The sequence below is a fragment of the Protopterus annectens genome, chromosome 6.part1 (assembly GCF_019279795.1).
Source record: "Protopterus annectens isolate FY-2018-M chromosome 6.part1, PAN1.0, whole genome shotgun sequence".
NCBI lineage: Eukaryota > Metazoa > Chordata > Ceratodontiformes > Protopteridae > Protopterus > Protopterus annectens.
In genome coordinates this window covers 108,594,322-108,619,891 of record NC_056738.1, presented here as the reverse complement: position 1 = coordinate 108,619,891, position 25,570 = coordinate 108,594,322, and the positions used below count along the sequence as shown (strand labels likewise).

At 39.6% G+C, this 25,570-nt stretch overlaps 1 protein-coding gene across 5 annotated transcripts in view; it reads right to left on the bottom strand.

The window, feature by feature from the left end:
* Positions 1 to 25,570, bottom strand: part of PDK1 (pyruvate dehydrogenase kinase 1) — a 1,069,548-nt gene that overhangs the window by 223,765 nt on the left and 820,213 nt on the right. For 4 of the 5 annotated variants that reach the window (XM_044075543.1, XM_044075544.1, XM_044075546.1 and 1 more), the window contains one exon: positions 14,447 to 14,545. In XM_044075543.1, coding sequence (XP_043931478.1) covers positions 14,447 to 14,545 — 99 coding nt within the window. Of the gene's footprint in view, positions 1 to 14,446; positions 14,546 to 25,570 lie in introns of those variants that run through there. The other variant, XM_044075547.1, reaches the window with a different exon arrangement.

Here is a 25,570-nt window from a genome sequence, read left to right as displayed (position 1 = left end):
GAAGGTTGTTGATAAATATAAAAAAAAGGAGGGGTCCTAATATGGACCCTTGAGGGACATGAAGGTTAAAGGGCAGGTGGGTAGATAGAATGTTATGCCATAGCACAGCCTGTTGTCTAAATAAGTAGAACTGGAACCATTTTATAGCGACTGCATCTAGTGACAGGGATTTGAGGATATTTATAAGTATCTGGTGATTTACCATATCGAATGCCTTGGACAGATCAAACAGTGCAGAGAAAAGCATATCATAGTTACGGATTTTGTTACTACAGTCAGTAAAGGAAAAGAGGGCAGTAGTAGTGCTGTGGGAAGGTCTGAAACCATGCTGACAGCTGGAAAGTAAGTTATTTTGGATTAGGTGGTCTAGCAATTGCCTATGGATGCGTTGACAGCTGGAAAGTAAGTTATTTTGGATTAGGTGGTCTAGCAGTTGCCTATGGATGCATTTTTCCATGATCTTTGCCAAAGGAGAAAGTAGGGCTATGGGACGGTAGTTGGAGAATTCAGTAGAGTTTCCGCCTTTATGAAGGGGGATAATATGGGAGACTTTCCAGATGCTAGGGATATGTCCTTCACTGATGGTTCTATTAATCAGAATGAAAATAGGATAGGCAATTAATTTGGCTGCTTTCTGTAGATATTCAGTGGGTAGTTGGTCTACTGAAGGAGAGGATGATTTCAGTTTTTGGATAAGGGCAAGAATATATGTTGTTGGGACTGGTTGGAAGAGAAATGGCTGAGGTGGGTTTGTGCTAGAGTTAGGTATAGTTAAGCTATGAGGTGATAGCTGACTGGCAAGTGTTTGAATGGCCTCAGTGAAAAAGGTATTGAAGGCACTGGCAGTATGCTTGGGATTCTCCTGGTCTGCACCTTGTGGGTTTGGTGTAATGGATTGACAAGTAATGGAGCAGCTTAAGAAGAAACAATCAGCGATGCTGGCTACTGAAGGTAAGTTAGGTAAGTCAGGAGTGGGTAAGAGCAGAGATAAGTAAGGAGTCTATGAGAAATAGGTGGGTGTAGACAGTTGAAGTAAAGGGTAAAGTGAGAGAATTAAGAGCAGGTCTAGGACATAAGAAATATAATGTAATGAAAGATGAAAACAGAGGGATAAGCAGGAGATAAAGGATGAGATAAGGGTGCCACCTAGTGGACATATATACTATTGCAGTTAATTTTATAAGGGAGCTAGCTGGTTTAGAAATGGGGAAGGAGTAATTGCTAGTAAAAGGGGTTACTATGAAGGAAAGGAGGTCTGTTGGTTACAGGGTAGATAGGAGGGGGGGGGGGTAAAGGTTGCTGGCTGTCCTGGCTCGAAGCATGCTTTAGAACCCCTGCAGCAACAGTAATGGTTGTAAGCTTTACTGGCAGGATTTAGACAACCACATACTTTCTTGCTTCCCTGAGAGAGGGTGCAGGGAATATTAGGCTGTGAGATGAGACCGCAGGTATTTGGATAGGGTCCTTTGTCACCAGGTAGGTAGTCTCCTAGAGACTATTGCAGGAACAGCACAATGGAGAGCAGGGTATTTAAAGGAGAGAGAGAGAGAGAGACAAAGTGGTGGAGAGAAACAAGAGTTAGCACATAGCAAGGTAGTTTTAGCAACATAACAAAACTCTTTCATGAAGACAAAAAATAAAACAATAAGCATATATACATTCCCTTATCATTGATAGCAGCTATTGGAGTCGCATATAAGCTAGCAGTTCTGTGATACTATAATGTAGCAGGACACTGTTTATAGGCTCAGTAGGACTGTAAACCACACTTTAGCTTTCAGCTATAATTCAAGTTTGTAATGCATATGAATAACTGGATTGCCATCTATCAGAAAAATTGCATGGAAAATTATAGGATTTCAAAATATAATCCCCAGGTATGAGTTAGGGCTGACAGCAGGCAGGCCTTGACTCAACTGTGAAGGAATCTGCACTAAACACTGGTCCAGATTGGAATCAACTCCTTAGAAAATACAACATATATTACACTATTCAAGCACTGGAGTAGTAATATGCAGCAGTTAAAACAGGGACAGCTACTCGAGTTTGTTACCCACTGATAGCTCTCATTAATGCAGGCAGAACTAGTGCCTCAGTAAATGAGTCAAAGTATACTACAAGTACATATGAGCACAGATGCTTAATAATGGAGGTTCCCAGTGAATAGGATAGCATGAGACCTTGGTAATACCACTAAGTAACTGAGGGAATTTCTGCAGGAAATAACTCACTTCCAGAGGCTAAATGTTAGAAATGCAGCTCTGCAAGGGTAGTTGGTCGTTAGATATCAGTAAAATTTCCTTGCTGAATATGTAGAAACACAGGCTAGCATGCCGTTTATTATCAATGAGATTAGTTGCTTAGCATTTAACAATTAAGCATTCGCTCACTAGGCTTGCATGCCAATCATAAAGGGTAAATTGTTATCTCTATTGTTTAGTGGCAGAGCACTCACTAGATACTGCTGGATACCACAGCATTCCACGTGAGTATTTCAAGATTAGTAGGGCTTTCCCGTACTGTAAAGACCTTGCAGGAGTGAAGCCAAGCCACCAGGGGCCCGATACTTAAGAGGGACAAGGCTAGGCTTCTCCTACTAGTAGTACGCTTTATGCTACATGGAGCAGTTTTCAGATCCTTAAGACCCCCTTTCCATTATAGTAAAACAGAGATAACATCTCTGTTGCTATTAGCGTTAGAACTACTAGAATGGGCTTCTCCTATTGGCAGACTGCTATAGAGCTGTTATGAGCAGTATCCAGATACACAAGACCTAACTGTCATTGTAGTAAAATACAAAAAGTATAACTCTGTTTTCATTAGCGTTTAAACCACTAAATACCCGAGGCCCACTTGCTGTTATATTGATAAAAACAAGAGGATACTGATCGTATTAGCAATTAGGCACCTAGGACTCTACAGTGTTAAGAGAAAGCTTAACGTAGCTCCATGTGGGTAACAAAATTCAATATAGCTGTTAATGCATAAAACAAGCAGGGTATGAAGAACTGGTTGCAAACCAAGTAATGATTATTAGAACACAGCTCTCTAACATTTAGACAACGGTTTGACAAACAAATGAGCTGCAGCACGTTCAGAGTGGCTCCACGTGGGTGGCGTAATTCTAAATAGCTGTTTCAGGCTTAAAACAAACAAATGAGCTTCAGCACGCTCAGAGTGGCTCCACATGGGTGGCGAAATTCTAAATAGCCGTTTCAGGCTTAAAAACAACCAACCAAAAGTAACACGAACAGCAGCAGATTATGATATGACTAAAAGGCACACAGTTCTCGGTTTAACATTTCTGCATTAGGCATGATAAACAAAATCAACCGAACACTACATACCAAAGGCAAAAGACGCTGGGACAGGAGCGGACAGCAGCCAGGGGCTTTTCCAAGTTACTAAAGATGGCGCCACACAGGACTATGGGTATTTATGGGATTCCAGAGGATATAAGGCAGAGAGGATAGGAGAGAAGGTGAACAACAGGTACAGTCAGGAGGGGCAAGAGACGATCCATAGCAAAAGGTAATAGTCTTAGACAACCATTTGGAAATAGTCTGTTTTAATACAGGTTGCCCCTTCTTCTTACCTTCATAAGAAATAAAAAATTGATCCAAAGACCTGAAAGATTTAATTCTGCTATGACAGTACCCGAGTTGTGTGTGGACATCCAAAGTATGCAGTATCCTCTCTCTCTCTCTCATTTTTAGGTTCAGGAAAGAAAACAGGGAGATGAATAGTTTGCCTTAAAGCAAACTTTGATACTGTTTTAGGCATAAAAGAAGGATTAATTCTCAAAGAAACCCTGTCCTTATGGAAAATGAGATAGTGTTGACATCATAAGAGCTTGCAACTCGGATAACCTTCTTACAAAGGTCAAAGCAATCAGTAAAACTGTTTTCCATGTTAAGAACCTAAAGTCAGCCAGATTAGTAGGCTTAAATGGAGTACGTATTAGCTTTTCTAACACAAAATTAAGATCCTAAGGAGAGGGCCACCGGTTTTCTTGGAGGCCTCTTATGCAAAACTCCTTTCAAGAACATTTTGACATAAGACTGCATTGAAAGTGGAGGATACATGGGTAGAAATTCTGAAATGGTCGATAAATGACCCTTGACAGAGGAATAAGAAAGGCCATAGAACAGTAACTCACACAAATATTGTAGAACTAGAGAAGAACTAGTCCTGAATGAGTGCTGGTAATGTTGTTGGCACCAACTAGAAAATCTTTTCCATTTGCTAATGTATGCTTTTCTAGTAGCAGGCTTCCTTGCCTCCATTAGTTCCTGCTGCACATCCACAGTAAACAGATTCCTAAAAGAAATTAAGACCCTAGCATCCAGGCAGTCAACTGAAGTAAACAATGTCAGGGTGCATCAAAAGCCCCTGTTCTTATGTGAGAAGATCCAGTCTGTGAGGAAGCTTGTGGTAATTGTCCCTGGCCATTTCCAAAAGAAGGGAGAAGCATGGTTGCCTGGGACAGAAGGAAATCACTAGAATGATCTTCGGGGATTAATTCTGAATCTTCAGAAGTACCCTGGATATTAGTGGAAAGGGTGGAAAATCATACAGGAACATTCCCGTCCTAGGAAAAGAAAAGATATCTGTCTTCCAGGCCTTCTTGCATGAAGTCCTAGAACAGACACTTGCTAGTTGATTACTCAGAGAGGAGGTGAAGAGGTCTACTTCAGGAATTACCCATAGATTCTTCAAATCTTGGAAGACCCCCCCCCCTCCAATCTAGTTTCCATTGGTGAGGGTTTGGCTTGGTCCTACTCAATGTGTCTGCCACACAGTTTTGTTATGACGGAATGTAGGATGCCTGTAGAGTGAGACTGCACTGTGAAGCTATGTCCAAAGTTAACATGGATAGTCTGCAAATGGGGTACAACCAGGTTCCCCCCTGCTTGTTGATGTACCATGTGACTGTGGTACTGTCTGTATCCACTTGAAGAGGTCCTGGGGACTAAAGATAATTCAGAGAGTTCAGTGCCTTGATCAGGGCCAACATCTTCTTGATATTTATGTGCTTAAGTCCATCCTTGGTGTTTAACACCCTCTGCACTTTTATCTTTCCCGAAACTGCTCCCCAAGCGAAGTGTGAAGCATCTGTAGTGACTGACCACTTTGGACCAGGGAGAGAAATTAGGAGACCTGGATTTAAGGATACCTGTTTTTTCCACCAAAAGATCTCTCTTCTGACAAACCCCAGCAGTGTGATTTGAAAATATAAAGGGTACTGATTCTGTGACCAAAGAGGTTTCATAAACTGATGTATCTTTCTCATGTGGAGCCTTGCTAGGGTATCATGAGAATCATAGATGCTATAAGATCCAAAATCCTGAGATATTCCCTCACAGTGATTGATGTCTAAGTAGAAAACCTAAGAAAGAAATCTTGATAAAGTTCCATTTGTTCCTGTGGAAGAAAATCTCTCTGAAATGTGGTATGTAGCTGACATCCCAGGAAAACAATCCTGTATGTAGTCAAGAAAGACTTTTGAATGTTCTCTTAGAAGTTTGTGTAAGAGATCTCTTATCCACGAGAGAGAGATTTCTGACACTTTGGAAAAGACTGCAAAGACGAGCAATTTGTCTAGATATGGAAAAATATTCCATGGTCAAGCTGAAAATGGTGCTATAACTCGTGTTAAACACTTTGTCAATACTCTTGGTGCAGTGGATAATTTAAAGGGCACGGCAGAGAACTGATAATGTGAGACAGACACACAAAGCTTTAAGAAATGTTTGACATCTGGTTGAATAGGGATGCAATGATAAACATCTTGTATGTCTAGTGCTGCAAGGAAACTTGAAAGAGGAAGCTGTAACAGGTTGTAAAGTGACATCATTTTGAATTTAGGGACTATCAAAAACAGGTTTATTTATTTATTTTACATTTGTTGACCGGGAATGTCTGACTGAGCTGAAGCCCTTTTTCAGCACAGACCCGGGGAGAAAAGCTCCAGTAAATAGATATAACATTTTGTCATTATTAACAGGCATTTTACAGGTGGAATAAGGCAATCAGCTAGCAGGCTACAAGAGAATTTTTGAGAATATACGGGTTACATTTTGTTATAAATACAAGTATTATATATAGAATAATGTAAAGAAAAAAACAGGTAGATAACAGAGCACTTTTTTGAAAGTAGTAGTTAGAACAGAAGAGCAACAAAGGAGTAGAATGTTAATTTTACAATTAAAACAATCAGGGTGGAATAAAAGTTTCAGAGAGAGGGGAAAAAGCTATTGATTAGTGGAGAGAAATAGAGGGTTAGGAAAGAAAGATCCATATAAATGGTCTACAAGCATTTTCTTTCTTAGGCACTAGGAGCATACTTGAAAAAAAAACTTCCTCACACAGGAAGGGGGAAGTGGTTCTATCACTCCTTGGAACAGCCTATGATGAAGAACCAGTAGAAATAAAATAGTTTAATCTGGAGCTGAGGAATAACCTGATGGAAAGGAAAAATTTCCTCCCACTGCCATCTTTAACCTTGATGAATGACTTTCAGAACCCATTTGTCTGTAACTATCTACTGCCAAAGAGAAAATGGAGATTCAGACTTTCTAGAAGAAAAGAAAAGGGCCACAGTGGGAGGGATTTACAAGGTCTCTTGAATAGTCATTCATACTTACTGGGCTGTCCTTTGGACATCCGAGACTACTTTTCGGAACCCCCTTGCCATTTCTTCAAAAATGCCCATTTACCTGTACTTTGCTGAGATTGTTTATTCTGTTTTTTGCCAAAAATGAATGAGGAGATATAAAAAATCCCTTGGAAAATTTGGAAAATGATCTCTGAAAAATCTTAAGAGATTCCCTGGATCAGCTTGCCCCTTTTTATCACACTTTTTGATAATCTCTGCAGCAGAAGGGCCAATCACTATATCTCTATCCACAGGAAAATTTAAAATCTTATTTCTATCATCATCTGGGAGGTTCTGACAATGCAACCATGAAAACCTCCTCTAAACAGTACTAGTTGACACAGCCCTGGAAGAAGTATCAACAGAGTCATATACACACTGTAAATAATGAGTAATGACTTATGTGATGGAAGAAACTACGTTATTTAACACAGATTTTTCCTTACAAGTAGAAACTGCAGATAAAACATTCCTCATGCTTTCACAATTTGTCAGGAAAAAACCTTTAACATATCAGCCTGCCAATTCAAAACTCTGAAAATCAAAGTTGCAGAAGTATACACTTTTCCCATATCTATAAAAAACATTTTCCCATCCTAATCATAAAGAGTAGGATTGGAATTAACTAAGTGATTAAGAGCAGTGGGATCAACTAAAACTATAGCTACTATGTTAGGTTTGGGAATAGTGTACAAAAATTTAAAAGATGGAGGAACTTTGCACATCCTATCTGCTTTTTAAGGGCAGCTGACTGACTCAAGAAAATTACATACAGAAACATACACATCTTCTAAACCAAACAAAACAGGTGGAATTGGGTGTAGGTTCTGGAAAATCCTTCTGCAACAACTCATAGTATTTTCTGATGAACTAAGAAATCTCAGTTTTCTCCGACTTGAAAACACTGGTGCACTCTAGCAATAGTATCAGAGAAAAAGAAACCTCCACAGGGAGAATCAGAAACTGAGCTCTCTTCTGAGTTTGAATCATAAATCTGATGAAAAAAACTGTATCTGTCCCTGCATCTTCCTGTTCAGATTCAGAATCTTGAATCTCTACAGGAAAAGAGAAACACCTCTCTCTTTTACCAGAAACTACTTTACAAGAATATCTAGTCTGAATTAAACCCGAGCCAGACCCAGTAAACTACTTCTATCCAAAGAAAATTGAGGAGGAGTAGATATATGCTAGGTTTTCGGTTTCTTTTTGATGGGTAAAATTAGGCCAGCCGTGTTACTAATGGTAGCAACAGCTTCCCCAGGGATGGGCACACACAACAGGGAAACCTTCCCTGTTCCCTCTCCTAGGACCAACAAGAGTAGTTCTGAATTGCCCACTGAGAAAACCCCCATAGCCACATAGGAAATGGCTAACCACCAGTCCTGCAGGTGCTACACCTGAGGGATCCAAGATAAAAGATGAGTGGTCTGAGGTATAATAAATGGCCACAGAAGAGTCACCCACCTGCGAATGAGGCAAATTGCTATCCTGCTGTTGTATCAAAGGCTGTTTGCTCAATTTTTTTCTTTTTTGTGGCTGGAAGAAGGACTGACCATGGTGACCAGTAGTCTGTTCCATGGTCATACTGAATTTAGTGCCTCTTTCCTGGAGAAGACAAGCAGCAATTGCCTGTAAAGACTACCAGTCCACAAAAGTTACTTTTTTTGAGAGAAAAACACAGTACAAGGCACTTAAGTAAAATAAACACACTTTTTCCAGAGAAAAAAAATATTTTCAGTTACTTTACACTACTTTCAAACTGACAGAAAAATATGATCACTCCATTTAAAAGTACTTTACAGTCTCTAGTCAGTTAAAACACACTGGGTTTAAAATAACTTTCCTAAAGAGGAAAGTAATAAAACATCAACAAAATTAAGAAAATGGAAGTTTTTTCTCCAAAGGGAACTTAGCTGCCCAGCAAAGGAAAGCACAAGCTGACTGTTGATCCTTGAAAGCCTCAGGAGCATACTTCAGCGGCAGTAAAGCTCTGGAGGACTTCCCATCCAAACTTGTTGTTTAGTCACTTTATCTCGAGCTGCCAGATAGCTTGGGCACAGGGAAGATGCTCTGAAGCTTTGGAAGCTGGATGGCTACTACATCCTTGACAAAACATAACCCATATAGCTAAGGCTACTGCAATACAATAAACATATACATAGTTCTGAACCCATTTCTGCTCATGTAATGCAGAGAATCCAAATGAAAACAGACTGTAAGTGACAGGTATCTGTAAGCCAAGAAAGAAGCAAAACTCACAAATTCTGCTCTGGTACACTCTTTGTAGTGGCAGAGCATCCTAAAAGAAAACACATTGCTCATGACACCTGTGCTGATAGTAGAAAAAGTAAAGCAGATGGTAATTTATGTTTAGAACTACTGTTTGCAGAGAAAGATAAAGTAAAAACTTCAGAGACATTTTTTATGAGAAGAAATTAAGAAAGTAGCTGTGAGTTACAGGAGTTACAGTAAGCCACATAAACTTTAAAAAGACACAATGGGATGATAATACTTTAAGGCAAGAAGACATACTCAAGACTGTGGCGGAAGATAGTAAACAAGATGTTTCTATTACTTCCTACTAATATTTTGAGTTTGTATACAAGGAATAAGTAAAAAAGGGAATACATTTTGTATTAGTAACTAGTGCCAGTATCTTATCACACTCATAATGAAGCTATCCCTTAATTAAATGTTAGGGATTCACATGAGGATGGACAAAACTAAAGCAAGAGTACTAGCCAGATTTTACTGGACTGGAATAATGAAAGTGGTGGAAAACTTATTTGCTTCTTGTACAAAATGCCAGAAAACTGAACCTCATACTGAATATAAATATCCCTTCATCTCAATGTCTGCCACAGAAGTACCCATTTGACTGTGTTTTTATCAACACTGTGGGACCATTACAAATTACCAGAAGTGCCATTATGCAAACCCAATGCTAAGGCTATTGCCAGAAAACTAGTACTTTTTATTTTTTTCAGAGTGGGTATCCCTAAAGAAATACCTACTAACTAAAGTACTACCTTTATGTCAAGGGTATTTCAACAGTTGTGTTAGTGCTTTAAAGTCAAACAGTTGAATATATCAGTTTACCATCTGCAGGCTGATGGATTATAACAGTTTAATAAAACACTGAAATTCAAGCTAAGGAGAGTTACTGATACATATGCTAAAAAATGGGATCAATTATTATCCTATTACTGTCTGCCAGGTTCACAAGCTTAGCTGTATTTACCCCATGTGAAGGTTTACATAACTAGCATCCAATAGGACCGCTTTACATTGCTAAAGAAACTTGGGGGAAAGTATAAAACACCATTTGAAAGTGTGCTTCTCTTTTCAGCATGACAAAACGAAAAGAAGTGTTGGTCCTTCTTTCCTGAACTTTGTGAAGAGATACAGAATCAGCAAGAATGACAACAATGAATACATGACTCTTCTGTACCACACTGGAAAGTACTGCATCCACTTCAACCTCCCAGTGTTGCTGCTGCAGAAGAAGGGAGAACATTGTTCTTCCACTAGCAAACATATAAATTTCTAAGTTACCTGTTTATAGACGACTTGGGCAAACAAAGTTTCTGAATCAAAAACTTCCAAGAAAGAACTGCAGGAGTGGCTCAAAGCCTACCCCATCTATTTCCTTTTCTCAGTAATATAAAATGCTGACAAACTTATGACTGCCTATGGTTCATTGATAAACAAGCACTGCCTCCCTCAAAAGAGTTATGAACTTGTGCGGCTGTACATGGAGATACTGCAAGATGTACAGGATGTCTGATCAGATGAGGTGCAGTCCCAGAAACGTCTTTGCCTCCAACTTCAGGGCAGCTCTCAGCTTGCCAATGTGAAGCCCACTCTCCAGTGGGAACTACAACTAGCGAACCATGCTGGAGCCAAGGTGAGATTCCCTGACCCACTAATGATGTGCCCATTATCAGAATGTATGATTGGTTTAGTTCTGGAAAGGGAAGACTAATCTAGACGTTGGTGGGAAAGGCCGATCTACAGAGACTGGAAACAGTGGGTCTGCCAGGAGGTCAGTGAGCTCCTCTTAACAGTACTACAACCAATGCCAGCTCAAGAGTCCTCTGCAACACCCACATCCTCTGGAATACAAATGGCACCATTAATAAAATATTGATCATTAGGGCCAGAACACTCAACTGATTTTGTGCCTGTGCAGTGTGCTGCATCTTCACTAAGTGGTCAAGGGCATGACCTCCTATGCCCTCTTCAAGGACAGAAATGACTATCACTTGACAGTACCCAGTGACACATCTATGAAGGGTATTCTCTGAGAAAAAGCCAGAAAGTACTCCTCCCACGGCAATTACAGGACAACTGACACTTGGATACTTCCAAGGAGACTTTGAATGGGGCGACCAGGGAAAGAAATAATGAAGATTCCTCTCTTACATGGCTTCAGCCACCATGCCCAGTGAATTGCTAAAGACTGTGGGTCCTGAGGAAAGCCCATATATCAATAATGTATACTGTCCAATACAAAAAACGTTGCTGGATACTGCTGTTCACCAAACTTAAAATTTATTGTTAACATGGAGTATAACAGAGATAAGCGCTTTCGGGCTATGGCCCTTCATCAGATAAGGTAACTCAAACAAACAATTCTTTTTAAAAAGACTACAACCAATGAGATGCTAATAAAAAGCCCGCCTTTTTTAAGGGCTGGTTTAAGGGGGACTACATCATTAAGCTCTGGATGTCTATGGGCCATCATCTCCAAAATCCACTTTGCTTCAGTTAATTCTGTTAACTGTCTGATGTCCCCCCCCTATTCGTTAATTGCAGGTTCACTATTACCCTAAATTTAAAACCATGTGTCGGGTTGTCTCTGATGTGCCTATAAAGAGCATTGTGCTCATCACAGTTCCTAATGCTTGACAAATGTTGTAATACTCTGACTTTTAACATGTTGTTAGTCTTCCCGATGTAGAAACTGGGACATAGCTGGCACTCAGCCAAATAAACGACATCTGTCGTCCTGCAAGTTGCCCTCCCCTACAGTGTAAATATTTTACCACTTACTGGATGTTTAAATATCGTCTCCTTGCTTATATGGCTACAGGCCTTGCAGTTCCTGCAGGGAACAGTACCCAAGTTGTTCTTTAAGGACTTGCCATTGTTAGCTGTTCTTTCTTTACACAGCAGGTCCTTCAAGTTTTTATTTCTCCTATAACCAAAATGTGGACCAGTACCTACCATGTCCCTCAAATCTGTATCACTAGTGATGATATTCGAATTCTTACGGATAATATCACAAACTCCCTTGATGTTGCTACCATATGTTAACATCACTTTTTGTCTATTCTGCATTGAACTTCTAACCCCAGTATCATTCATGACATAGTGTGTCCGATTTATCCATGGTCTGTATTGTCTACCCCAATGACAGTACTCTGTCCTTTGCCTGTGGTTACGAGGTGAACTCTCCTACCAGCAGCTTGATGGCTAGCACCTTTCTGATCATAAGTTAGGCCAAAAGCTCCATAGAGTGTCTATGGTTGGTAGGGTTAAATCATTGACATCTGTGTTAATTTCTCATGCCATTCACTTCACTGAATTGCAGTGCAGGCTATACTAGTGTGAAACAAAGCCAGCTGTCCAATGGCCACATTAACACTTGGTTTACTTATAAGGCATGTGAACCAAAGAACTTCATCAAAATTCAGATCTGTGAAATAACCTGTGTAAGTGGTAGAAAAAAAGTAGGCTCTAGGAACAAACTCATTCATGTATCAGCCTCATAATATTATGTGACAGAATGGGTATGCATGCATTCCTGAGCATAGAATCTCACTGATACCTTCCAAATTCTGAGTGGCGGAAAGGATGCAAATGGGCAGGAACTCATCAAGAAAGGTCCTTGATGTTAGCCCTGTGTTTTTCATCTCTTTCAAACTTAAGATCACTGTCTTCCTGTATACAGTAAAAGCATTCGGCATTAGGAAACTCTTTCATTAAGTTTATTTTGTTACAGTGACATGCACTGACAGACATTTTAACATACTGAACAACTTCCATGGACAAGCTCTATGCTTGAGTGGCAAGTATCCAATTGAGAGTGAACATCAGGAACAGAGTTTGGTAAAGTGAATTTGTAACCAGGTGGGTGAGGCTAGGGGATGAGGGTTTGTTGTCAAGTACAGCTTGGGCAGTAGGGGTTTAGTCAAGACTGAAAATCACTTAAACAATACAGATGAACTCAGATGAGTTTTTGATGGTTAATACAGCATCTGGAGCCTCTGGTGTGATTGGGCTGGGCTACACAGAGTAACTGATCAGAGTCTGATGCTGCCTGCTGTGGTGACAAATATAATCATCTAGTTTAAAAGTCTAAAATGCAAGAAAAGACAACTGTAAATCTGACCCAAAAGTGTAATAGAAGTGTGAAAAAATACAAAGCTGAATAAAACACTTGCAGCTTCTTCCTCAAGATAACTAAACCACAAAAACAGAATTAAGGTGACCAGTAAGCACTTTCTTTAAGTAAGAACATCATCCAATTTTTATGCCTGATTCATCAATATGACTAAGTGCTAATGTAGCAAAAACTGATGCTTCACCCTTGCAACTGTACTGGACTAGCTATGGGAGTGGGCTGTGGTTAAATGTCTTCATATGATAACAAAAGATGCACTGAAAGATAACAAAGGGGAAGGGGTACAATAGAAGTCAGTTAAGTAGCCTGGTAATAATCCTAGATTTTCACTGGGTTGGCTCTGGAGTATAGCCATAGCAAGTCCACCTTGGGGATGAATTAGGGTGGGAAAAGTAATAAAACAGAAGTACTGAAGGGGAGGAGAGGAGGGACATTACAACTGAAGAGGTACTAGTAAAGAACACCAGACGTCTGGAAAATAATGGATGGAGAACATTAATATGTGAAGGATACCAATAAAGATGTGGTTAGCTCTGAGACTAGCTAAATCAAATGAGATGGGCAAGACTAACCATCATCCTTATCTCTCATTGCAGAAAATCTGTAACTCACTATCAATACAGAAGCTTGGGGATCCACAAACTGAGTCTGGAAGGTTTCAGGAAATCGGTACAAGCAGCTGTACAATACAGGGAAATAATGGGAATACACAGCAATGACTGAAACATATTTTTAACATACTTCTAGAATTGCTGATGGACTTCACAGCACTTCCACACAAAACTCTCCCCCTCCTCATACAACTTAGTTATGAATATGATTAACCAAATTAGTCATGAATGTGGATAACTGCATTTACCCACAGTTACTGCAGTGTGTGTTTTGTTTTAAGGATTTTTGCACAGCTCTTCTTGCAAATTTTCCTTAGTCAGGACAAACAAAAACAACTAAAGTCTCTAATGATTTTTGTTAGCATTTGTCCACCAAAAATGTATTCTTCATCACAGCGTATGTACAGCATGCTTATGTAAATGACCACATGCATGGTAAACAAGACTGACTGCTGTAATACTGAAATCAGTAATTTCAAAATTCAGCTTGCAACTACAACTTTTAAAAAAGGCAGTCCTGAAATGAAGTTGACAATGAAGCATTCTTGAAGTTTTAACAGCCAGGCAGGTCAGGTCTAAACCAAAATATCACATGCAATCATAGATATGTTCATATTTGTGTGTGTGTTCGTCCTGTATATGGTGCTGGCCTCTTAAGCTCCAAACTATTCTAAATTCTTAGGGATCTGAATCATCTCAAAGGACCTAGGAGAGGAAATCTTCCTAAAGAAAAAATAAAATTGCTTAGACTATGCATAGTATATTTACCTTTACCGTAAGATCTTCATTTCCCAGTGTAACATTTACTCTAACAGGTGGATGATCATTTTTATCCAAATGGTTCTCCATTGTGGCTCTCATCGAATTCTAGGGAAGATTTTAAAGAGTACTTGTCAGTTGAGTTCTTTTATGAGTAAAGAACTGTAAAATTACTAATTATAGCAAAGTCCAGATAAAAACTTGACAATTTAATTAATGAACTACAGCACAGCCCAGATGGCATTGGCAGAGGAGTGTTTCACATCTAACACCTAATTAATTTAATATAGAGCAGAAGCGATGACTACTGGATGTTAACTTCCTGCACTTCTGAAGTCTTCCCTAAAGATGCCCACTTCTTCCAATCAACAGTTGATTTCCATAGCCTGTAAGCCATCTGCCATCTCCATTCCACTGTTTTTGCTGCAACCACTTTTCCAATGTCTTAGAGCACTTTTTCACCTGGGTGGGCCCAAGGCCCATAAGAGAGGACAGAATTTTGTATACACAATGAATAAGACTATCTGGTTGTGAAGGGAACAAATGAGACTGCCATCTGTTTAATGCAGAATGCATTTTTTTCTCCTGCAAGACATACATTGTAACCCCATGCAAATCAAGTTCTGGGTACTACCACTTGATATGTGTGCCTCCAATGTGTGTGTGTGTGTGGGGGGGGGGTTGAAGGAACTGCTACAGTAGTGATGCAAGCTTACACCTTCCTCCCAGATGGAAAAGTATCTGTAGATATTCTCTCTAACAGCAACTGATTGATATTCTGAGACTTGTTAGTATGAGTCCTGGAAAAGCCAGACTGAATGACTGTAAATGGGAACTTAACATATACTAAGTCTAAGATTCCCAATTCTCAGAATATTTCCTTTTCTCCAAAGCATGGCAATCTCGGAGATGCTATACATACAAGTTCAAGGAGTGTCTGGGGCTTGTACTACACAATAGGGGGGTTCAGGGGGATATGCTTCCCTGAAAAAATAAATAATTAAAAGAGAAGAGAGAAGTTTGACATTTGCTCTTCCTCTCTATTTTCTGACCTTTTTTGTAATTTTGGGACTTGCAAATACAAGTCTCGGGATTACAACAGGGAGCGCCCCCCCCCCCCCAACACAACACCTACTAGTTTACATTTTTTTTTCTGTCTGCAAAACAACATACTCTTCACAAAAATGTTACATACATTTCAGCTAAATAGTCTGGATATATCGTTTTGCTTATAATTCTAATAAATGTTGCTCTCTGTAAAACAAATCAACAGAAACTACACCAGAGTACTGCGGCACATTATTACCATACTGAAATATTCACAGCAAATGAGCAATATGGACTAGTCCAATTCATCATTTCTATATGCACTTCAAATGCATGTCACAAGGAAACAGTTTAGCCTTTCATTACATTATAGTACCACACTACTCAGAAGTTTTTTATTATTTTTTTTACTATGCAAGTTATGACCAAGAAAAAAATGCTTACTAATTTGGCATTTGTTTCCTGGTTTCTACATGCTTCCTGCAGCTTAGGAAGTTAGGAAGTCTATCTCAATAATAAATCATATGACAGCTATGAGACTGCTCTGTTTCCTGCTTACTGACTCTAAACCCTAAGTTACACTGTCATCCAGGCAACAGTGACAGTACAATTGTACTGCAGTGTTCATCTTAACAGCAGAGTTTCAATGGAAGTCTTACTCTGAAGCCAGCTGTACTCCATGTTCAGTTTTTCATTCTTAAAAAGCATTAAGTTTTTCTAATATTTTTAGTATATAAATAACTGTGAATATGACTAAAACTGTGCCACTATTAAACCATAGATACCATCAGGCACTGCAGTGTCAGTGGTGCAACAGACAGCAAACTCGCCTTTGCTGCTGGAAGAACAAAAGGCTGTGAATTATATTTCCACTCCAGGTGACTGGATTGCTGACACTACAGTGCAGTAATAGGGTGTGCTGCATTCCTGGGTATGCCGTCACTAAGATGAGACATTACAATGAAGTCCCATCTGCTGTTAGCTCAAGTAGATGTAAAAGATTCTATGATGCATACTGAAAACAGTAGGGGAAATTACCTAATGCCCTGGCCAAATTCTCTGAAGACCACTCAGGTCTCCCCTGAAAAGAGGCCACTAGCCTAGTGGTACTAACATGGTCAACAAAGGATAATAAATAAATACGACTCTCTAAGACAGTACAGCTGTCTAAGTAAACGTACCATAATAGTAGATGTTTGAATGATCAATGCTGCAAAAGCCTTAGCTATATGGGTTCTATCATGCCAAGTATATAATGGCCTGCCAGCTTCCAAAACTTGAGGGCACCTTCCATGCATCCAAACTGTCAGGCAGCTCAAGCTGAGCTGAGTAAAAGACAAGTTTGGTGGTGAAGTCCTTCAGAGCTTTCCTGCCAACAGAAAGAGGCAGAGCCATGAAAGGATAATGCTAGGAACAACAAAAAATAACTGTCCGCACACTGGCATAAAAAGCACACCAAAAACAAGTGAGATGGAGTGATAGAGAGACAGAGAGAGAGTTATGGTAAGTTTACTCATGCAACTGTACTATGTTCATCATACTGATCACTGATGCAATGCCATTAACTATACAGGGTAGATTATCCTAGCTAACTACATTTGGAAGGTAGAAGGAGAAGAGTTCAGGAACCCCTGTAGAATGGTCTTAGCAAAGCCTGAGCTTATAGTGTTATATACAGAGGACAAACTAGTATCTTCTAGAATACGTTTAGAATCCAACCATTTCCAAAAAGCCATAGATGAAGCTGAGGCCCTGGTAGAGTTGGCCTTGACCCTGCCTGGAACAGTTTTGTTATGGCGAGTATAGCAAAAGGTTGTTGTATCTATCGGCTTTTCCAGGTTAGGGGTCGCCACAGTGGAACTCCGGTCTGCTAATGACTGGCAGTAGATTTTTACGTACCGAGTTGCCAGCCCTGACACACAACCTTCAACGAAGGTAAGCCCATTCACGCATGTCTCCACACAGAAGATGCTTTAGCTGAGAATCGAACAGGACAACGTCTTACTGAGGCGCCAACGCTACCGCAGCACCACCACCACAGTATAGCAAAAGGTAATATTCTTATTTCATAAAACCTTTTAGGCACCTCAACAGAGGAAGGTCCAAACAAAACTTCTTTATTAAGAGGTATATTCAAAATTACTGCCTTAACATCGTCTAGTAAATTCTGTGAGTGTAGCCAAGAAAATCCCCCCATGACACAGTGGCAGCAGCTCTGGACACGAGTAGTATCATAAATGCAGAAAAAAGAAAATAAACAGAAGCTAAACAAATAACGCCAGTCAGATGGATCCAATTCTTTTACTTGGTTAGCGCTTTCATGCAAGACACTGCTTGCACTTCTTCAGACAAAGTAAAAATAAAACACTTTACATTTTTATAATACTAAGTGCTTAAGCCAAACCCACAGTTAATTAGATAATTAATTGGTTTGCCCAATTAAGTCAACAATGCAGCAACCATGCAAAACTTGACTTATAAAAGTAACATACATACAAAAATGTTTGTGTAAAAAAAATTCATCACAAGTAACCACAAACCAAACCTAATAGTTACTATATACTATAAAATATAATTCATTTTAAAATTATTATCTATCTAAATGAAATTTAAAATAAATTCATTCTATATTTATTATATATATTATATATTAAAATATATAATGTCCAAAACCAAATCCTACTCCAAATATGCAACTAAACAAACTACATATTATTAACAAAAATGAAATGTAAAAATATTGACTTTAAATGTATATAAAAAATATTACAATAATATACATATTACACATGAAAAATTCCACTATCTCTCCAAAGCTTTAATATTAAGCAGACATTTAATAGAACATGCATCATTGATGCCCGGATAGTTATGGGCGTTAGTTTTCAACTGCCATAGAAGTTCACATTCTTGTAACTTCAAATACCATGGCCCCCCTCTAGGATTTTTGTCATCCTTTTCTACTACATTAAACAAAAACTGTGAGAATCATTGTCCATAACATGCTTAGCTAAAGCATTTGTTGAGCTTTTTCTAGATATAGCGTATAAATGCTCATAAATTCTATTCTTCAGTAGCCTTTCGGTTTTACCGAAATAATAAGCAGGACATTCCTTGCATTTAGCAAGATAAACAACTCCCTGAGTCTCACAGTTATATTTACCATTAATATAGTATCTAGAACCCCTTATCATAAAATTGGACCCTGTTTGTATATATTTAGAGTATTTACATCGCCCACATTTGAACACCCCTTTATTCATTTTATAAGGTTTAATAGGGTGCTCAAATAAATTTTTCATAGAAGGGGCTCTTTTGTAAACTACATTCAACTTTGAACCAAATAAGGAATGTAACTTCTTGTCTTGCATTAATAATTCCCAATTATTCTGTAAAATGTTTCGAACTTGCGGGGAATACAAGTTAAACTGTGTTAAAAAACCAACACTATAATTGTTATTATTATTGTTACAGCCTTGATTCATGTTTTCTGGCTCAACATTGCTAATATTAGTATCATGAATTTCATAGTCCATATCAATGGGTACCCCATTATATAATGGCCCAAATATTCCTTCCTTCCTTTTATTTTTAATTTCCGCAAATACTGCGTTCAAAAGTTTATAGGGATAACCTCTGTTTTCAAACATTTCCCAAAGTGTCCTACATTCCTCTTCGAAACCTTCCTCTGTGGAACACATTCGGGAAGCTCGGACAAGTTGGCCTTTTACTACCCCTTTCTTTTGAAAATAGGGGTGGCAACTTGTAAAATGTAGGAAGGAGTTACTATATGTTGGTTTTCGATATACTTTAGTGACAAAAACATTTTTTGTCCTGTCCTTACTAATATTGATGTCAAGAAAATCAATAGATTCCTCTCCAATTTCATAAGTAAATTCAAGGAAAGAGGCAAAAGAATTCATTTCGCTAATTAGGTCAATGATTTTATCCCTTCCACAATTAGCTATCATTAGAATGTCATCCTGATAGCGTGTATACCAGACAATAATGTCCTGGAATAAGTTATGTGGAAAAAGGAATGACCTTTCCCAAAAGGCCATGACGGTGTTCGCGAAACTACCGCCAGCTGGGGAACCCATCGCTACTCCCGTGGTTTGTAAATATATGTCTTTACCAAACATAAAGTAATTGTTTGCCAAAATAATCTCCAAAATAGAGATAATAAGGTCTACTTGACTCCCTGGGCACTTCTTTTGTATTAAAAATTCACGTGCCCACTCCAGTCCTGTTGCATGGGGGATAACAGTATATAAGTTTTTGACATCTGCTGTCACAAATATTAATTCAGTTTGACACAAAATTTTATTAAGACTCCTCAGGACATGTCATGAATCCTTACATATCTGGCTCTCAGTCCTGAGGAATTCTTTAAGTTTGTTGTCCACCCATTTAGCACAGGAATAAGTAATGGAATTCCGTCCATCTATTATAGGCCTAAAAGGGGGGGTCTTGGAAGTTTTTATGTAGTTTCGGAATGCCAAATAGCACAGGTGTAATGGGTGCTACCATAGATAAATAATGGTATAAATCTAATGTAATACTCCCTTCTATAAACAGTTCACTTAAATGGTCTTTAATTCTTTTGTAAGCTTGGTTAAATTCATTAAGAGATACTAATTTATATTCTTCACCAGAAAGTAACAAATGCATTTTCTTTAAATAGTCATTCTCATACATCAAAATGTACTGTGGGTTTGGCTTAAGCACTTAGTATTATAAAATTGTAAAGTGTTTTATTTTTACGTTGTCTGAAGAAGTGCAAGCAGTGTCTTGCATGAAAGCGCTAACCAAGTAAAAGAATTGGATCCATCTGACTGGCGTTATTTGTTTAGCTTCCGTTTATTTTCTTTTTTCTGAGTTTGGGAATTTTAACTTTGTTTATAGTATCATAAATGCATCTGAGAGAATGCTTTGTGACCAGTTATATTGAGGAAAGTAAAGAGATTGAAGCTATCTTAGTCTCTGAAGAAGGAAGGTCATCAATTATTTTGTACATACTGTCACGGAAAGTTAAAAAAAATGTTGATATATAAGCTAGATGGTTAACAGTTCAAAAGGCTAAGGTGGAAGAAGTATACACCCTCTTTAGAAATCTGTTAAAGACTCTACCATCTTTAACTGAAAGTATGGAGTTAGAAACCTTAAAATGCTTAGAAGAGGTTGATTCAGACAAACAACAAAAAGATCTGCTCTGGGATTTCTGAAAAGACAGTTGTGAGATTGTATTTTCAGATTTTCTGAGGATTGTAGGCTGGCTATCTGGAGGACTGCTGGCTACATTAAAGACATTTTTCAGAGCTTTTAAAACTACAGGTATAGCCACTGGTTGTGGAGAATCGACCTGTAATAAATGGTCTCAGAAATTTCCTTTTGTTCCCACATAACTCATTCTACAAATGGTGTCTAAAAAGGACAATTATTCCACTGGGTAATCTGTAGAAATAGTTTCCTCTGACTCAGATTCCCAATTCTCTGCATTAGACACCCAGGAGGCATAAACCAAGCCCCCCATCCTGAACCTCACAGTCTGAATCAGTCTGAAGGAGACGAGGACTTTTTTCTTTTGACTCTGAAGAAGACAGTGATTGTAGGGACTGAAAGGCTCTAAATAAGCCTTTATCAACAGAAAACTTTCTTCTCTAACTTTCTTCCAAGAAGGAGTTGAAGGAATAGCTATACACTTGAGCTTACACATCCTCTTTATGGGAGTCTTTAAAGAAAGATCACTCCAATGAATGGTCATCTCCCCAGTTTTTCAATTCCTAAGTCTCGGTCTGCAAAGATTGGATGTCCACCCCTTCCTCCGGTCTCAGGAGGAGTGATTCTCCCTTGCCTGAAGTGGACGTACAAGCAGCTTGGAGAACATGTATGTTTCTTGGCTCTTAGCAGCTTTGTGAGGAACAAATGACAGAGAAGACAACAGAAAATGATGGATGGGACAAAGGCTTAGTATGAGATGTCAATGAGCAGTCAATATGTAATCAACTTCCCAGTTTCTGTTCTTTACACCTCCAGCATACTCTCCTCACTCCTGGATGCATTTTCTCTGCTTTCTCTGGCATATAAAATACTTCTGCATGCATTTCCAGGCAAAGTCTCAGAATTTCCTTATCCTTATCACTTTCCATATGTTGCCACACATGGTTTCTCACTTTGCCATTGTTCCTTTATTTCTTCCTTATCTCTCATTGTTTCTCTTATAACCCAGTATAGTAATGTTATTAATCCTTTACTCTGGTACCCTGTCCTTTTATCAAAACTTATCCACTTTTCTTTGTCTACAATATCCTGCTCTTTATACTTAAACCACACTGAATCTCTCCCTTCTTCACAAACTATTGCATAATGTACATGTAAATGTCTTGGGAGTTAATGTTTTCACTACACTTATGTCCATTGTAGCTTTTTTTTCTATTAAATCTTCCCAATACTTGATCCCTGTCTTCAGTGTCTGCCATTTTTTGCTGCAGTTTATTTGTCACTGCCATCTATTTCGCTCCTATTGTTATGATATCCTATGAAATATTTTATTTACCACTTCCTTTAAGGCATCCAAAACAGGCATGTTACCTAGCTCCTGCTTCCTTGACCATATTATTCCTAACATGCCTCTCTCTCTCCCCTACCCATTTAAGTTCATCCTACAGCATTTACACCCATTTTGTCTCCCTTCTTTCACTTCTGCACCTCGCCTAGAAGGACATTTTAAGAGCCATGTTATATCCATCACGGTTTGGGACTTACAACGTACCATGTTTCTTGGCCATTATTTGTTTATCCCAACTCACTTTTTGTCCTTCCCCCAGATCAAATCCCTCATCCAGTTTTTAACAGTATCCAGTTGTTTCTTTCTCAATCCTGTCCAAAAGGAATAGACTATTTATTTATTTATTTTACTTTGTTTACTGGGATGGTCCAACTGGCACAGTGTCCATTTTCAGCACAGGCCCAGGGAGAAAAGCTCCAGCTTAAGCTTACATACAAAGTCATCACATTAAGTAATAGAAATTATAGACAAAAAAAAGAAAAGAGAGTGTTAACACATTTACAGGATAAAAATTAAAAAACAAAAATATATACATAGTATCAAACAGAACAAGACTTTAAACACTTAAATATAGACAAATATGTGGTTGAACTTGTATATGTGGAGCAACATAAAAAGAAGTTATGTACTTACCATAACGTTCCATGTTTGTAGTCCATCTCGCCTACATTCTTGTTGGATGGGTTTGGAGCTGATATTCGGCTCCGACTCGCCCGATACTAAAGCTTGAGAGCTTTTACTGGCTCAAGGCTAACCCCTATCCTATGGTGCCTCACGGCAATTCTCCAGATCTTGTTTGCAATAATAAGTACCTAATAGTTATGAAACTATCAATAACTGTGTACATACAGACAGAACATTGTGGAACATTATCCATGCCAGGTGCACAACAACTACAACCAGGTCAGACAGCATAAGTATAGTCAACCAGATCCCCCAGGAACAGGAAGGGGGCAGGAGGGAGGGACGCAAGAAAGTAGGCGAGATGGACTACAAACATGGAACGTTATGTTAAATACATAACTTCTTTATGTTATGTAGTCCTATCTCGCCGTAATTCTTGCTGGATGGGACAGCGTCACTAGCACCTTTATCCTGGGTGGCTTAAGCAAAGAGACTCTTCAGCCCACTGGACCCAAAAGATGACCTGTCCCGGGAGGACAAATCCAATTTGTAATGCATGACAAAGGTATGTGGTCTTAGCCATGTAGTATCAATTGGGAGCCTAGACCTAAAGGCACATGAAGTTGATATTGCCCTTGTAGAGTGGCCTTTTACCTTGTTGGGTAACTGTTTGCCAGCAGTCTAATAAGCAAAGGAAATGCAGTCTGAAAGCCATTTTGAGAGGGTAACCTTAGAAACAGGCAAGCCTTTATTTTTGTCTGAAAAGGAAACAATTAATTGATCTGATTTTCTAACTTCTTTAGTCCTGTGAAGGTAAAACCTGAGAATTCTGTGGACGTCTAACTGGTGTAGCCTGTACTCAGATTTATTAGAATGATTTGGAAAAAACACTGGTAGTTCAATAGTAGTGTTAAGATTATGTTCTGAACATACCTTGGGAAGAAAGGAAGGGTTAGTCCTAAGTAAGACTCTACCCTTGTGGAAAACAATGTAAGGGGGTCGAATAGTAAGATCTTGCAATTCTGAGACGCTCCTAGCAGAAGTTATAGCTACTAAAAATAGTGTTTTCCAAGATAATAATTTCAGATCTGGTGAAGAAGAGGGTTCAAAGGGGGAAGAAATTAAGGATGTGAGAACTTAAGTTTAGGTCCCAGGGTTCTGTTGGTTGTTTGATTGGAGGCCTGAGAAGGGGAACTCCCCTCAGGAAGGTTTTGCACAAAGGGTGGGACATGATGGGCATGGCCGGCCTTAGGCATAGGCCAACTAGGCGGCCGCCTAGGGCGCCGCTCTAGCAGGTAATTAGAGATGGCAGCTAACTGAACTCTAACCGTAGCAGCCACAGCTCCCTCATGAAAGATGGACGCAAGGAAAGACAAAATAGATTCTATAGGAGCTGTATAGGGATCTAAGCCTTGGTTTACAGCCCACATAGAGAACCTTTTCCATTTGCAGGAATATAACTTCCTAGTGGAAGGCTTGTAGGAAGACATCAGAATGTGTTTGACTGAAGGTGAGAGGGTAACACACCTGACTATTTGTGGAACTGGAGCAGCCATGCTGTCAATTTTAGGGTGTGGTTGGTAGGATGGAACTGCCCTGATTGATGAATCAGGAGGGCTGGAGATGGTTCCAGAATCCATGGTTCCTCCAAGAGGTAGGGCCACAGGAAGGGGAAACCAGACTTGACGAGGCCAGTAAGGAGCAATGAGGATCAGGGTATTCCAACTGTTTTGCTTTCTGTATCACTTTTGAAATGAGAGGAAAAGGTGGGAAGGCATAAAGGAGTCCCGGGGGGGCCAATCATGGACTAGAGCATCCCAGGGTGAGATCCTTGGATGGGGAATTAGGGCATAGTAGCTGCTGCATTTGGTCTTCAGGTGTGTGGCGAATAGGTCACAGCAAGGCTGGCCCCATCTGTGAAAGATCCCTTTTGCAACTTCTGAATTCAGGGACCACTAGTGAGGTACGAGAATTGCTCGACTGAGTTTGTCTGCTATCACACTGGACTTCCCCGGGATGTGCACTGCTACTACAAAGCATTGAGTGTCCATCGCCCACTTCCAAACTCTTAAGACCTCTCGACAAAGTAGGTAAGATTTGGTTCCACCCTGCTTGTTTATGTACCACACGACAGATATGTTGTCTGATTGAATCGCAATTGTCCCAGTGGGAAAAGAAACTGTTAAGTGCTTGCAACGCACATATCACCGCTCTCATCTCCAGAACACTGCTGTATAAGTGGTTCTCGTGGTTCTGCCAAGAACCTTGGACCATGACTCCCAGATAATGCCCCCCCCCCCCCACTATCTGGGAGCCGTCCATGGTCAAAACTGCATTTTCTTGAGGAAGAACAAGTGGACGACCTAAGAGAAGTTGTTCCGTATGCAACCACCATGTCACATCCTTCTTGCAGGTGTTTGTGATGAGAATCTGAGACAGGGGAAGATCCTGCATTGACCATTGGGCAAATAGATCAGAGAAGGTTTCTCTATCGCCCTGGTGTTGTGAACCTCCTCTGCTGGGAGGACGGCGTCTTCCGTTATATCCTCCCCCTCTGCCTCTAGGGAAGGATTGACCTTGTGTCTGAGGGAAACCTTTTTGGGATTTACAGAACCACATTTTCCCTCCTGTTTGACCCTTGGGATAGGGTCTAGAAAGAAGGGAGAAACGGACTCTGACAGCAGATAAGGTTTTCCCTTCCTGCTCGCACCTGGTCAAAGTCTCTCTCTCACCTGAGGTCCAAAAAGAGTTGAATCATCAAAGGGGACGTTGGTGAAGGAAGACAAAGGATTCCGTGAAGTTACAAAGACGCATCCAAGAATGTCTCCTAAGAGAGATTCCTGCTGCGGCTGCCCTGCTCGCTCCGTCTACTGCGTAGGAAATCAGCCTCATGG